Source organism: Mycteria americana, chromosome 1 (assembly GCF_035582795.1).
Source record: "Mycteria americana isolate JAX WOST 10 ecotype Jacksonville Zoo and Gardens chromosome 1, USCA_MyAme_1.0, whole genome shotgun sequence".
Lineage (NCBI taxonomy): Eukaryota > Metazoa > Chordata > Aves > Ciconiiformes > Ciconiidae > Mycteria > Mycteria americana.
The window spans coordinates 143,299,219-143,313,301 of NC_134365.1; the positions used below are offsets into that span (position 1 = coordinate 143,299,219).

At 38.1% G+C, this 14,083-nt stretch overlaps 1 protein-coding gene across 3 annotated transcripts in view; it reads left to right on the top strand.

Moving 5' to 3' along the window:
- Positions 1–14,083, top strand: part of NLGN4X (neuroligin 4 X-linked) — a 137,708-nt gene that overhangs the window by 49,088 nt on the left and 74,537 nt on the right. For 2 of the 3 annotated variants that reach the window (XM_075491908.1, XM_075491910.1), the window contains 2 exons: positions 135–194; positions 3,783–3,935. In XM_075491908.1, coding sequence (XP_075348023.1) covers positions 135–194; positions 3,783–3,935 — 213 coding nt within the window. The remainder of the gene's footprint in view (positions 1–134; positions 195–3,782; positions 3,936–14,083) is intronic. The other variant, XM_075491909.1, reaches the window with a different exon arrangement.

Genomic DNA, 14,083 nt, shown 5'->3' on the forward strand with positions numbered 1-14,083 from the left:
TCAAATGTAACAGATTTTGACATTTTTGTTACATTTTTCTTTTTTTTGTACTAGTGGTTTTTTTTTATTTTTGAGAACCTGCTGTTTTTGAATTCTCTTTTTTCCCTTTATTCTCCTCCTCACTATGATCCCAGGAGCCAACACAAAGAAAAGCGCAGATGATATAACCAGTAATGATCGTGGTGAAGATGAAGGTATTTTTTGTTTTTTCAAAACTCGACCCTGATGCATGAACATAAACTTTTTATTTTTTATTATAATAATAATTATTGTTATTGTTATTGCTGTTATTTCAACATGATTTTTAGTCCTTTATTTGCAGAAGCACACTTCAGTGTGCTGCTTTATTTTCTTCTTTAGAAATTCCTTTCATTGTTTTTCTTTTAAAAATCCAAATTAGCATATAGATGACTGCAGTTCCCCTGTGACATAGGTGCAAAGGTTATTCCTAAATATGTGTGAAGTGAGTAACATAAATATTATTTGAAACCACATATTTTTTCCCCCCTATTCTTTCTTAGGTTGAGAAAATGGAATTTAAAAACATGCATGTGCTCTTTTCCCTCCTACACATTTAGTAAATTCACCTGTTTGAAATTCATGAAAAAACTCACATATATCCTTCCTTTCACTTCCACTGTTTCCCCAGTGTACATGCTGTACATTGATGCAGTTGAATTGTGCTTTGTCTTTGCTATTTTTATTTACTTATTTATTTTTTTCTCACAGGATGTGGTTTATTTCAGGACACAAAAATAAAGGAAGCTGTTGATGTTGCTTTATTGTTTTTTTCCTGTAATCAGCTAGCCTCTGAGATACATTTGTTCTGACTCTGACCACATTCCCACTGAAATCAATGACAATCATTTTCATTGACTTCTTTCAGAGTTGGATTGGATTCCCTGAAAGGAAATGTTAAAGTTCACAGTGAAATATCCCCAAAAAGTTTTACAAGGAAATACTTTTTTCTTGCCTTGGCACAGCAAAGCTATTTAGGATGCACTGAAATAGAAAGAAGTCATGAAATCTTCCTCTGTTCTCACCCTTCCTTTTCATTTAAGTTACACTGACAGTTTATTTTACTTTATATATCTACCAAATTAAGAAAAATATTTTCAAATTAATTGAGAAGATAACAACCTTGGGTAGTTTACTGGTCTGTTTTTGGAGCAATATGTTTCTTATTCCTCTCATGCTTGGCCAATCCAAAGTGTTATTCCATGTCTTTTTTCCTGTTTTCTTCTATCTGACATCAGTTCAAATAACTTTGAAACATTTGTCCTCTCTGTTCCCCTTAAAATCATGCATACTGCAGTGAGGACACTATTTTCTCTTTTCCTGGGAGTTCAGCTAAATTATAGCTACTCTATCCATATATAAAATACTGTAATAAAATTCTCTGGTCTTTGATTCACACTGGTTGCCCTCTACTGTACCACCTTCATTGCTGAATTACACTATTTCTTATAACACAAAAATGCTGTGTAGAATACTCAAAAATAACTGTTATTTTCTGAATATCACCTTCCTATTTCTGTGAAACATACGATTTTTTTAAATTATGTTATTATCATTTGCTATACCAGATTCTGTAGTTAATTTTAAAGCAAAAGATAAGAAACAAGCAAAACCAAAACTGCTTTAAAAACTTAAGATAGATATTGGATTATGAATACATTATTATTCAGACTTCTTAAAATGTAAGACATTAGTGTTTCATGATTAACAAGGGCATCCACTTTAGATCTAAGCACATAAAGCATGGAGCTCATTTCCTTTATGTTGAAGCTAATCACGTTCCCATTGAAGGGGAAGAGGAAACCTCCCATTGACTTCAGCAGTGAAAGATTCAATCCTGAGGTAGAACTATGTAATAAGGAAAGATTAAATACAACAAATCATGCCATGAGACTTTGGAGAGAGAAGGGAAAGGTAATTGAGTAACACAAATAATTGTGTGAAATAATTGTTGCTTTCATTTTTTGATGGCTTAGCTGAGCCTTCAGAGAAGAAACACTTTCATGTACTTTGCTGAAAATGCTGAAAATAATAAAAGTACATCCACTGGAATGTACCTCATTGCTTTATATGATCTGCTTAATGGCTGCGCTACTCTTATAGTCACAATAGTTAAAAAGATCTTATCACAAAACCTTTTGTTCTGCTGCTTAAACACAACACATATAATACAACATATAAAGTATGTATCTTTTTATGTAAAGAAGGCGGGTTCTACGAGAAGCCTTAAACTCTGACAGACAGGTGTACATCGGAGCCTGAACATATGTTCTGTGCACTCAGCTGACAAGTTTTTATATTTAAAGTAGTGCATACACATCAGTAAAGTAAAAGTGGGCCATAGGAATATGACCAGTCATAATTTACCTTTAAATATGCTCAAATTAGTTCCACATATACAAAATATTATACATGTGGTGCCTCATTGCTGATCACATTTTTGGTATCTTAGAGTATTTCCTAACAAACCTGAGGAGGGGGAAGAGTTTTGGAAGGCTTTCAAATGCAGGTCCCTTACCTCTAGATATTTAGTTCATCTTTTGTTTCATCCGCTTCCCTTTTCCACTGTTCAATATGTACCTATCCTACCCAAAAGAGAACACAGCTTTTTTTTTGTTTTGTTTTCAATATTGATTGAATAGTCAGAGACTCTGCTTTCCCTTGCATGTTGTACTATATGATTGAAAGAAGTGCTCCTATTCCACATGCAGATACACCAAATTGTTTGTAAAAGATATATATATATCTAGCAGCAGCTTGCTGAATTGCCCTCTGCTTTTTAAAGGAGCTTAGCCCCTGTTCCCACTGTTTCTGTAGAGAACATAACTTCCTAATTTAGGTAGTCTGAACCATCCCTGGGGTCAGGAGCCCAACTTTTTGGTTATTAGAGAAAGATACATGAATCCAGTCCTAAATATACCCCAAATCATTGATTAGTGAATCTTTGTAACTCACTCTGAAGTATGAAAATATTACTATCAACTTCATTTAACTTTCTTTTAGAAATAAAGACCCAGCTGTTTATCTGTTTGAAAGTAGTCAAGAGCTTTTTTGTATATACAAAAGATCAGCCATACCATTAAGGAGCATTAATTCAAGGCTGTTCTTTAAGGCTTAGCTACCATGACAAGGAAAAGTACAACACAAAAGAAATAATTTGCTTTAAATACAAAAAATCTGGGCCATGAATTCACATAAATTATTTTTGTTAACTCCTAGGCTATTTGAAAGAAGGAACAGTTTACTGTGTTTACTTCTATCAGAACAATTTGATTTTGTGATATTATTTCTTACTGAACTATTGGGAATATAATTTCAACAATTATGTCTCAGTGAGGAATGGAAAGTATGGAATATTATTGTAATTTTATTATTAAATGTACAGATATTTCTAAATTGGCATATGCTTGAATCAGAATATCCTAAAAAAAGACAAGATTATTCCATAATTTGATTTTTCTCTTTAGGCTTTTAGACACCTATATTCAAATTAAATTACTTGTAATATTGAAGGCATTTCAAGTGTTCTGAGAACATTTCAGAAGAAATAGTATTTGAAGTAATCAAGAGAGATATTCAAACCATAAATAATAGGCTTGTAGGATGATCCTAAACTGTGTAAGCTAGCTGATTAAAGTGGTGGTGATGACATTGAAAACATAGGAAATAATTAAGAATATTTTTAGCACTGTTATAAATTCCTAATGCCATATTTCCTTATTTTTTATTACTTTATTATGTTTTCCTTACTTGAATTTTTTCAGACATTCATGATCAGAACAGCAAGAAACCCGTTATGGTCTACATCCATGGTGGATCTTACATGGAGGGTACTGGCAATATGATTGATGGCAGCATTCTCGCAAGTTATGGAAATGTCATTGTTGTCACTCTCAATTACAGGCTGGGGGTTTTAGGTAAGTGACTCTTTTCTTCATCACCAATTGCATAGAAATATTTTATTACTTAATTTATCTACTGATCGATCACAGATCCTTGGGCCAGTTTTGGTTTTAAAACAGAACATTCTTGCTGGTGGATAGTTTGACTGTATTATATTTGTTTAGAATTCTGTTCAATATTTTATGGAAACTGGGCTAGGCTACATGTTCCCTTCTTTTTGACAGCTGCCTTCACCTTAGACAAAAATGACTGGATATTTATAATTATGTTAGTGCTGGTTTATGTTAAATTTGTCATCATATCATATTCGCTCTTGTCCCAGTGATTTAACAAGTTTTGAGAACGTGTATTTTGTTCTCATTAAAATCTTCTCCATTCCATGTAAAAAAAAAAAAAAGAAGAAAATTAATCAAGAATGAGTACTCTCCAGTTTCAAAACAGTTGGTAATGGTAGGAAGGGGGAAAATGTTACTATTTATCTGTATTTATTATTTTTGTCTGCAAATTTGCTTTTAGGGCAGAAGATGTAGAGGTACATCTTCAATACAAACAGAACAGGATATATACACTGATGAATTTTATGTTGTAGGTAAAATGGAGTCAGGGGTTTTCAAGGAGTAATGTAAAATTACCTTCCTAAATACAATGAACTCCATAATAATGAATTATAATATTGAGAGAAATTAATACTTCTGTCTTTCAAACAGAACAAGAGCTGCATCTTCTTGACATTATAAATATTCTTCTGTCAGCATTAGATTGAATAACAAAATAACCTTAGATCCATGACAACAGACCAAAAATCTTTTCTGCCTTCTCTGTGATTCTGACTCCTGGATGTTTATATGTGCCAGGTGTTTCTTGAAATGAAGGTTTATTTATTGAAGTTCTACTTTTCCATAGAAAATTAAGCTAAAATTTGCTCATAATAGCATACATTAGAAATATTTCAATCTTAATGAAAAAGCATGTAGTATGTATAGAATGGCATATAGACTACTAGGATGCTCATATTTCCAGCATTTTAGATACACAAGGTAATGTATAGTAATTTTTTTGTGTTTTTTTAATTTATTTATTTACAATGGCTTTTACAAAGATTTTTAATCTTGTTTTTCTTGATAGCAAATCTGATCTATATTCTTGGCATATAGTATTTTGGAACACAGGAAACTTCTTTTGCTGAGTTATCTATTAATGTGGTTAATGTGTTTCAACAATGTTCTAGCTCATCAGCGTACTGAGAATTTTTTTATTGTCCCTTATTTTGACTCTTGTTTAAATATAAAAGAGCATTTTTTCTGTTAGAGTCAGATTTAAACATAAAGCCAGAAATATAAAAAGATATTTTGGTCTATTTATACATGCAAACTTGGTACTCAGAAATAGACCCAAAAAAGAAAAAAAAATAAAAAAAGGAAAGTAAAAATATAAATGAAGAACTCAAGACTCTTAAAAAAAAAAAGGATTGTTGTTGTTGCTGTCAAATAAAGTGTATACCCAGGAACTTGGTAATAGTTATTTATCTGTAAAAAAGATTATTTAATGTATCTCTTAAAAGGTTTTCTCTTGGTTTCATAAAACTAAAATTGTTGAAGAATACAGATGATTATATGTAGTTTAAAATGTTTCATTGTCCAGCTGCCTTGTATCAGTCTAAAGGAAAAAATGCAATATTTGCATCAATGAATTCCTATTTTATGTATTTATATTGAAAACAAACAAAAAAGACAGCAGGCTATGTTTTTATGTTGTGGAATTAAGGAAAAAAGGTACAATACAGAGACATTCATATAAGAAACTGAAAAATAATAACTGTGAGGATTTTAAATTAATTAGGAAAAATACAGTGTTATATTTGGCATTAAATACTGCTTCTCAACAGTGGCAAATGTAACTTTTGAGACACTATGGAATTTATTCTTTGTTATGGAAGGTCTATGTTTGAATTAGAAAAACAGAAGATATTCAGAATATGCGTTTAGCACTTAAAAAATCAGAATAATTGTGTTTTATGAGCATATTTTTGTTTTTTCTTCCTGGGTGAAATGTAAATGTGATCCTTGAGAACACATTAGGTTCTGCCTAGACATTGGAAGATGTTAGGTGAAATTCATGTATTTTTTACTTGCTTCGTAAGTAAAAAAATGGAAGAGAAAACACAAATTTCTTCGGGTAAACAACCATATGGAAAATAAATATGATTATTCATAAAAGTTAAAAAAGTAGCATAATTATTATGACACACAATTTGAAGATTGACAATATTTGTATGCATTTCTTTCAGTCTGGCTTATCTTCTTTTTGAAAGGTATACTTATTTCTGTAAATCTGATGTGTTTCAGTGGCATTTGTTTTATAAGTTTGTACATAAGAGGACACATACAAACCTGACTTTAATGACAGAGTTGTATAATTCTACCACTATTATCACATCCTGTGATGGAGGAATATGCATTGAATTGATCACAAAGATGAGTTACTGAAGACCCTTTATATAGATTTTTTTCCTTTCTCTGGAAAATTATCACTTGAATGGACCTGAATACTGGATGTTATTATACTTACCATAAATGTTAGTTCTGTTCTTGAGGCACATCATTAAATTATTTTCCTTTCAGTCCATATTGTGTCATTAACAGTAGTAGATAGAAAATCTATAAGGACTGCATAGATAATCACTGGATTATATTAGCCGGACAAATCATAGAATCATAGAATGGGTTGGGTTGGAAGGGATCTTCCAAGGTCATCCAGTGCAACCCCCCTGCCATGAGCAGGGTCATCTTTCACTATATCAGGTTGCTCAGAGCTCTGTCCAACCTGACCTTGAACATTTCCAATGATGGGGCATCCACAACTTCTCTGGGCAACCTGTTCCAATGTCTCTCCACTCTCATCATAAACAATTCCTTCCTTCTATCCAGTCAAAATGTACCCACTTTCAGTTTAAAACCACTGCCCCTTGTCCTGTCACTACAGGCCTTGGTAAAAAGCCTCTCTCCATCTTTCTTATAAGCCCCCTTTATATACTGAAAGGCCCCAATAAGGTCTTACAGGAGCCTTCTCTTCTCCAGGCTGAACAACTCCAACGGAGCCTTTCTTCATAATAGAAGTGTTCCAGCCTTCTGACCATTTTCGTGGCCCTCCTCTGGACCTGCTCTAACAGGTCCATGTCTTTCTTGTACTGGGGACCCCAGAACTGGATGCAGTAGTCCAGGTGGGGTCTCATGACAGTGGAGTAGAGTGGAGAATCACCTCCCTCGTCCTGCTGGACATGCTTCTTTTTATACAGCCCAGGATACGGTTGGCTTTCTGGGCTGCAAGTGCACTTTACTGGTTCGTGTCCAATTCTTTCATCCACAACTATCCTCAAGTCCTTCTCTGCAGCGCTGCTCTCAATCCGTTCATCCCTCAGTCTGTATTGATACTGGGGATTGCCCTGACCCAAGTGCAGGACTGTGCACTTGGCCTTGTTGAACTCCTCAAGGCTATCAAGGTCCTTCTGGATGGCATCCTTTCTCTCTAGCGCATCAACTGCACTACGCATCTTTGTGTTGTCTGCAGACTTGCTGAGGGTGATCTCAATCCCACTACCTAATGAATGATATTTGAAGATATCATTTGTCGTTAATGAAGATATTAAACAGTACTGATCCCAGTATGGACCCTTGAGGGACACCACTCGTTACTGGTTTCCACTTGGACATTGAGCCAACGACTGTAACTCTTGAGGATGTGCTCAACCCCACTGAGGGTGCGCTCAACCCCACTATGTTGTTGATGAAGATATTAAATAGTATTGGTTCCAGTACAGACCCTTGAGGGACACCACTCATTACTGGTTTCCACTTGAACATTGAGCCACTGACTGTAACCCTTTGGATAGCAGCCATGCAGCCAATTCCTTATCCATCTAACAGTCCATCCATCAAACCCATATCTCTCCGATTTAGCTGCAAGAATGTTGTGGGGGGCCATACCAAAGACATTACAAAAGTCCAGCTAGATGACATCAGTTTCTCTTCCCTTGTCCATTGATACAGCCACTTCATTGTAGAAGGCCACTAGATTAGTCAGGCATGATTTGCCCTTGCTGAAGCCATGTTGGCTATCTCTAATCACCTCCCTGTCTTCCATATGTTTTGACATGCCTGTCAAGAGGATCTGTTCCATGATCTTAGTGGGCATGCAGGTGAGTCTGACTGGTCCGTAGTTCCCAGGGTCCTCCTTATTACCCTTTTTAAAGTCACTGGGGACTTCCTCTGACTGCCGTAGCTTTTCAAGTATAATGGCTTAGTGACTACATCTGCCAACTCCCTCAGGACCCTGGGATACATCTTGTTGGGTCCCATGGTCTTGTGTATGTTCAGGTTCCTCATGTAGTCTCAGACCTGATCTTCTCCTACAATGGGAGGGACTTCATTGCCCCAACCTCTGCCTTGAGGTTCAGGGACTTGACAGGTGTGGGAAGAGAGTTTACCAGTGAAACTGAGGGGAAGAAAATTGTTGGGTACCTCGGCCTTCTCCATGCTGGTTTTCAATAGTTCTCCTGTCTCACTTATTGGGGGAAGTACATCTTCCTTTTCTGAGCAACATACTTGTAGAAGCCCATCTTATCATTCTTCACATTCCTTGCCAAATTCAGCTCCAACTGTGCCTTGGCTTTCCTGATCCCATCCCTACACACCTGGGCAGTATCCCTGTGTTATTCCCAGGATACATGTCCCTGGTTCCACTGCCTGTGCATTTCGTTCTTACACTTTAGTTTGATCAGGAGATCCTTACTGAGGCAATCTGGTCTCCTGCCTTCCTTGCCAGATTTCTTACATATGGGAATCAAGAACTCTTGCATTCTCAGAAAAATGAACCTCAAAGAGCTGCCAGCTCTATTCTGCCCCTTTATCCCTGAGGGCAGTTTCCCACGGAGTCCCATCTACTAATTCCTTAAACAACTGAAAGTTTGCTCTCCTAAAATTGAGGGTCCTGACCCTAGTCTTCACTTGGCCCATATCCCTCAAGACTGTGAATTCCACGAGGGCATGATCACTGCAGCCTACGCTGCCACCAGTCTTGACTGCTCTTATTAGTTTATCTGTGTTGATAAGCAACAAGTCCAGTAATGCTTCTTCTCTGGTTGGGCTGTCTATCACCTGGATTAAGAAATTATCCTCGATGCACTCCTGAGAGTCTCCTGGACTGCTTACAGTTTTCTGTGCTGCTCTTCCAGCAGATGTCAGTGTGACTGAAGCTCCCCAGCAGGATCAGAGCCTGCGAGCATGATGCTTCCTGCAGTTGAAGTCAGAACACTTCATTGACATCCTCCCTTTGATTGGGCGGCCTGCAGTAAACACCAACCACAAGGTTTCCTTTGTTGGCTTGGCCTCTGATTTTCACCTATAAGCTCTCAACATGTTCACAGCAGTTTTTCAAAGATGGCTGTGTGTAGTCAATCCACTTTTTTATGTAGAGGGTAAGCCCTTCACCACCAGTTTATAATCATTGATTGCAGTGCTCCAGTTGTGTGATTCATCCCACCATGTTTCAGTGACAGCGATTAGATCGTGGCTTTCTAGCTGCACAGTGGCTTCCAGCTCCTTTTGTTTGTTGCCCATGCTGCATGCATTGGTATAGAGACACTCCAGTTCGGCTATTGACCATGTCACCTTTTTAGAGGAAAATGCCCTAATTCCTTTGAGGCATTTCACAGGCATTTCCTAATATATCAGCAGCCCCCAGCTCTTCTCTGTTACCCAAAACTCCATCCTCTTCCCCTGCTAAATCTAGTTCAAAGCTTTCCTTATAAGTCTGGCCAGCTTGTTGGCGAAGAGGCTCTTGCCTCACTTGGTCAGATGAATCCCATCAGCTCCCAAGACACCTGGCTTCTGAAAGGGGGATCCATGATCATAGAAGCCAAAACGTTGAGTATGGCACCAGCTACACAGCTAGGCATTAACCTATTCAGTTTGTCTCCCCCCTTCCTGAAACACTTCCTGTGACTGGGAGGATAGAGGAGAACACCACCTGTGCTCCTGATCCTTTTAATATTGCTCTGAGGGGCATATAGTCTAAGTTGCCTTGTTGCAGTATCAATAGACCCTACATGGAACAGTAGGAACAGATGCTACTCTGTAGGGTTCGTCAGGCTTGGCAGCCTCTCAGAGGTGTCACAAATGCGAGCTCCTGGTAGACAGCAAACTTATCTAGAAAATTGTCTGGATGGCAAATGGGTGCTTTGGATCTCAGTAGGGAATCTCCAGTTCCTAATACCTTAAATGCTTTTCTGGTGGCAGTGGTTCTAATGCAGGTGGGTGGTTGGATCAAGTTTGCATGGTTAGCTTTTCCTGGGTCCTGTCCATTACTCATACGCTTTCATTCTCCAACCCCAAAACAATGTGTCTGTTATGTACAAGCACTTCAGGGGATGAGGAAACATTCTTCTTCTGCCCTGCGCAGAGACAAGGGTCCAGTCTCCTTCATCTTGTGAGTTACTTGTGTCAGACAGCTCAAGGTTAGATTCAGGCTTACCTTCCCCTTGCACAGCCTTAAGGCAGGGCTGTCACTCAGACTGTCGCTCAGTGCACAGTGCCATGTTTTGATCTCCTGCTCACATTCCTGGATACTGTGCTTATTGAGCTGGTCTGGTAACAGAACTACTTGTCCAAGGAATTCCTCCAGCTGGGTATACTTGCAGCTATGACATCCACTGCTGCCTTCAGCTGCTAGGGGGACTTCCAGATACTGGAGCTCCACGCAACATAAGGTGTGGACAGTTGTTTCAGTCCTTGGGAGGTCTGTTTGGTTGGAGACATCAACGTAGGTAGGCTGTACTGCTTCCATTCAGGTTTCAGCCATAGCCTTGCAGTTGTGGTGTGTGGACACCACTTTCTTTCAGCAGGTCACAGTCTCCTTACAGTTCTCAGAAAAAATAGCCCACTTATAAAATGATAATTCTTTTGAAAGACATTGTTGTTCTAATTCTAATTCCCTGGAGACCTCAAGCTTCTGGGTAGGCTTGCACAGCCATCAGCTAGCTGGGGTGACCATCAGGGCTGCAGCCTAAGCCTGCGGGCAAGCAGAGCAGGCAGCAGCCTGATCACTGGCAGAGTTGGCAGCTCTTCCCGTGTGCCCTGCCACGCAAACTGCCACACAAACTGCTGACACTGCTCCCAGCTGACACCGTCCCTGTTTGCACAGCCTGTTAGCAGTGTTCCCCGTGGCTGGTGTTCCCCAGGGGCTGCTCATATGCAGCTTCCCGCGGTTCGAACTGGTCAGGGGACAGCCGGCACCATCCCACTCTTGCCCACCCCCTCTCACGAGACCTATCTCCTGCTAGCTGATACCTCCCCCACCAGCAGCCCAAGGGCAGGGGGAGATATCAGCTAACCCCAGAAACTCCCTTAGACACCCCTCAGGGACCTCGCAAGACTTGCACTGCTCTCAACAGGAGGCAACTGCTGCCACTGCTGCCGCCCCTGCTAGCATCAGCTTCCCAAGGTTTAAACTGCAGGAACAAATCCCAGTTTGAGATCCTAGGAATGAATCGATAACAGTGATTACATATGTTTAAGAAAGCCTGAATTTTGGAAATACATCTTCATAGATGAGGAAAAATGAAAATTGTTAGGGACCACTTACTTTACCTAACTATCCTTCACTGAGTTTGGCCTCAGGAAATATCTATACAGCCATGGAATATTTGTCCAGATAATAGAATATAAACTACATGGGTTTCTTTTACTGCCTTCTGATATAATGTAACTTTAATTATATTTAATGGAATTTGTGATCATCCTATAACTTAGTAAAAGTCTTATGATTTGAAAAGACCTGGTTTTAACACACGACACTGCACCCTTTGAATTTTAAAACCAGGTTTTAGCGGGCACCATAAAGACAATGTTTCTCCATCTTTTATAGGCAGAAGTCTGGTTGCCTGTTGGCTATAACTGAGATACTAAAACTTCTAGTCTCAAGTTAACCAGAAAGCAGGCATCCCAGACAGAAAAAAGGCTTTACTTGCAGTAGCTGTAACATGGTGACCTTCAGTGCTATGAAACATTTTAACTAGATGATAGAGACAAATATCTTTGTCTCTATCTTTTCTTCTTGCATCTGGCTAAAATATAAGCCTTTAAGTTGTGCACTGAACAATATTTATCTGTAACTCCAGAATACAGAAGAACCACATTTCCTCTCTGTCTTGGAGGACTGCAGAGCTGCTCTGGGAATAAGTACCTCATCTCTCTCTCTCTCTCTGTGTTCAAGTAACTCAAGATTTTCCAACGTTGTAGTTATCCCTCTCTATCTTTTGAATAAAATTAATTCTGGAATTATTCTTCCTGAGATTTCTAGACCCCCAAGCATGCATGCAGCAATAATATGGGTTGTTGGTGTTATTTAGAAGGCCATATTTTCCCTTTGAGTATAAGTTTACATTTATCAAAATATATTCCCTGGATAGGATCCTTTTGGGACAATAAAATAGAAAGATTTAGCTTTTACTTTTACTTCTTGTAGTGGGCCCTATTCAAAGTGGAGTGCTGCAGTGCTGTGTTTAATTTCTTGTGCACTTTAGGGTTTGGGGGGATCCTGCCTCTGCCCAGCTCAGCAGTTTCTGTTCCTACTCATACCTCACCATGATGACGATTGAACATGCTGTTGGAGCTAGAGGAAATTGCTAACTTGTCCCAGTACAAGGCAGTGCTACCATATCTTGATAAATTCAATACCGTAACACACAGAAGTACTAAATCCCGCTGTCCCCCATCCCCCACCCCATGCTTTGGGCACTGTGTAGGATGATTGTATTTTTTATAAGTTTAAGTTATTCAACAGTTGAGTTGAATTTTCAAAATTCCCAAACTATATATGGAATTATTTAACTGAAATAACGGAAATTCAGCAGAGCAGGAGGATTAGGCAAAATAGATATCCTAATTCACAGAATGTTCTAGTATTACAGAAAATGGAATGGTTTGAATGACCTGACTCACTCAGCCTAGATACTGCTCAATTCCTCTCCATTATCTCCATTCTTAGTCTTCATGGATATGCTTTAAGAAGAAGTAACATCTTTCCAGCCTAGCTATAAACACTGTCTTAGTGCCTTTTCAGGATTATGTTGGCAGAAAAAATACAGAAGAGGGATTTATGATTATTATTGTTTTACAGTGACATGACCTGGATTGTCTCCCTTATGGTGAGACTTCAATGAACTGAATCCCTGTTTAGCTTGTGTAACAGTAAAAATTAAATCTGACAAAGCACATCCTCAAAAAACCCAAAAAACCCCAAACCAATAAAACCAACGCCCCAAAGCCCTGACACAATTTTTTATGCAGTTAAATTCAGTCATGCTGTTACACACTTTGAACAAAAAAATCTCAAGCAATCTTCAAAAAAGTTATCATATTCGAATATAAGCTTGGTGTTCTTGAGTGAGCTATTAAAGGCAAAACCAGAGATGAATTCTAGAAATATGAATCAGGCATTTTGGAAGCCAGAGTGTTATTACAGAAAAAAAGGTAAAAGCAAAACCTGAGATGAATTCTAGAAATATGAATCAGATATTTTGGAAGCCAGAGTTAACTGAAACATCTACTGCAGTAAATGAGATGCACTCAGAGTTCAAAATCGTAAAATTGACTTAGCATTTCCGAGACCACTTGCTATTTAACGTTTTCTTCCTCTTAGAATTCCAAATCATGCAGATAAGAATAGCCTATCTCTTATCTATCTCCCTTTTTGGCAATAAGCGTCCATTTTAAGTACTCTGTCTTAAAAGACTGGACTTCCTTTTAGTAGAAATTATATCCATATGCAATTATAGTTCTCTACAAATGATCATATTAAGCAGTGTAATATAAATCAGAGTTCAGTTTACAAGGAGGCTCAGTAGTTCTGCAAGTTACTGAGATCCTTAGCTTGCTTTACTTCACTGAGCACCTGGTTTGCAATTTAAAACGTCAATGCACTGAAACAGTGTATGTTCTACATGAACTGCTTAGGATTAGACTGACCATTGTAGGTCCCTTCCAACTGAACTTCTATTCTATTCTATTCTATTCTAGTCTAGTCTAGTCTATTCAGCAGTAATCAAAGCAAGTAAGTAGTATATGACCTCACAATCCAGATGCTTTCACGTGGGTAGTGTACAATA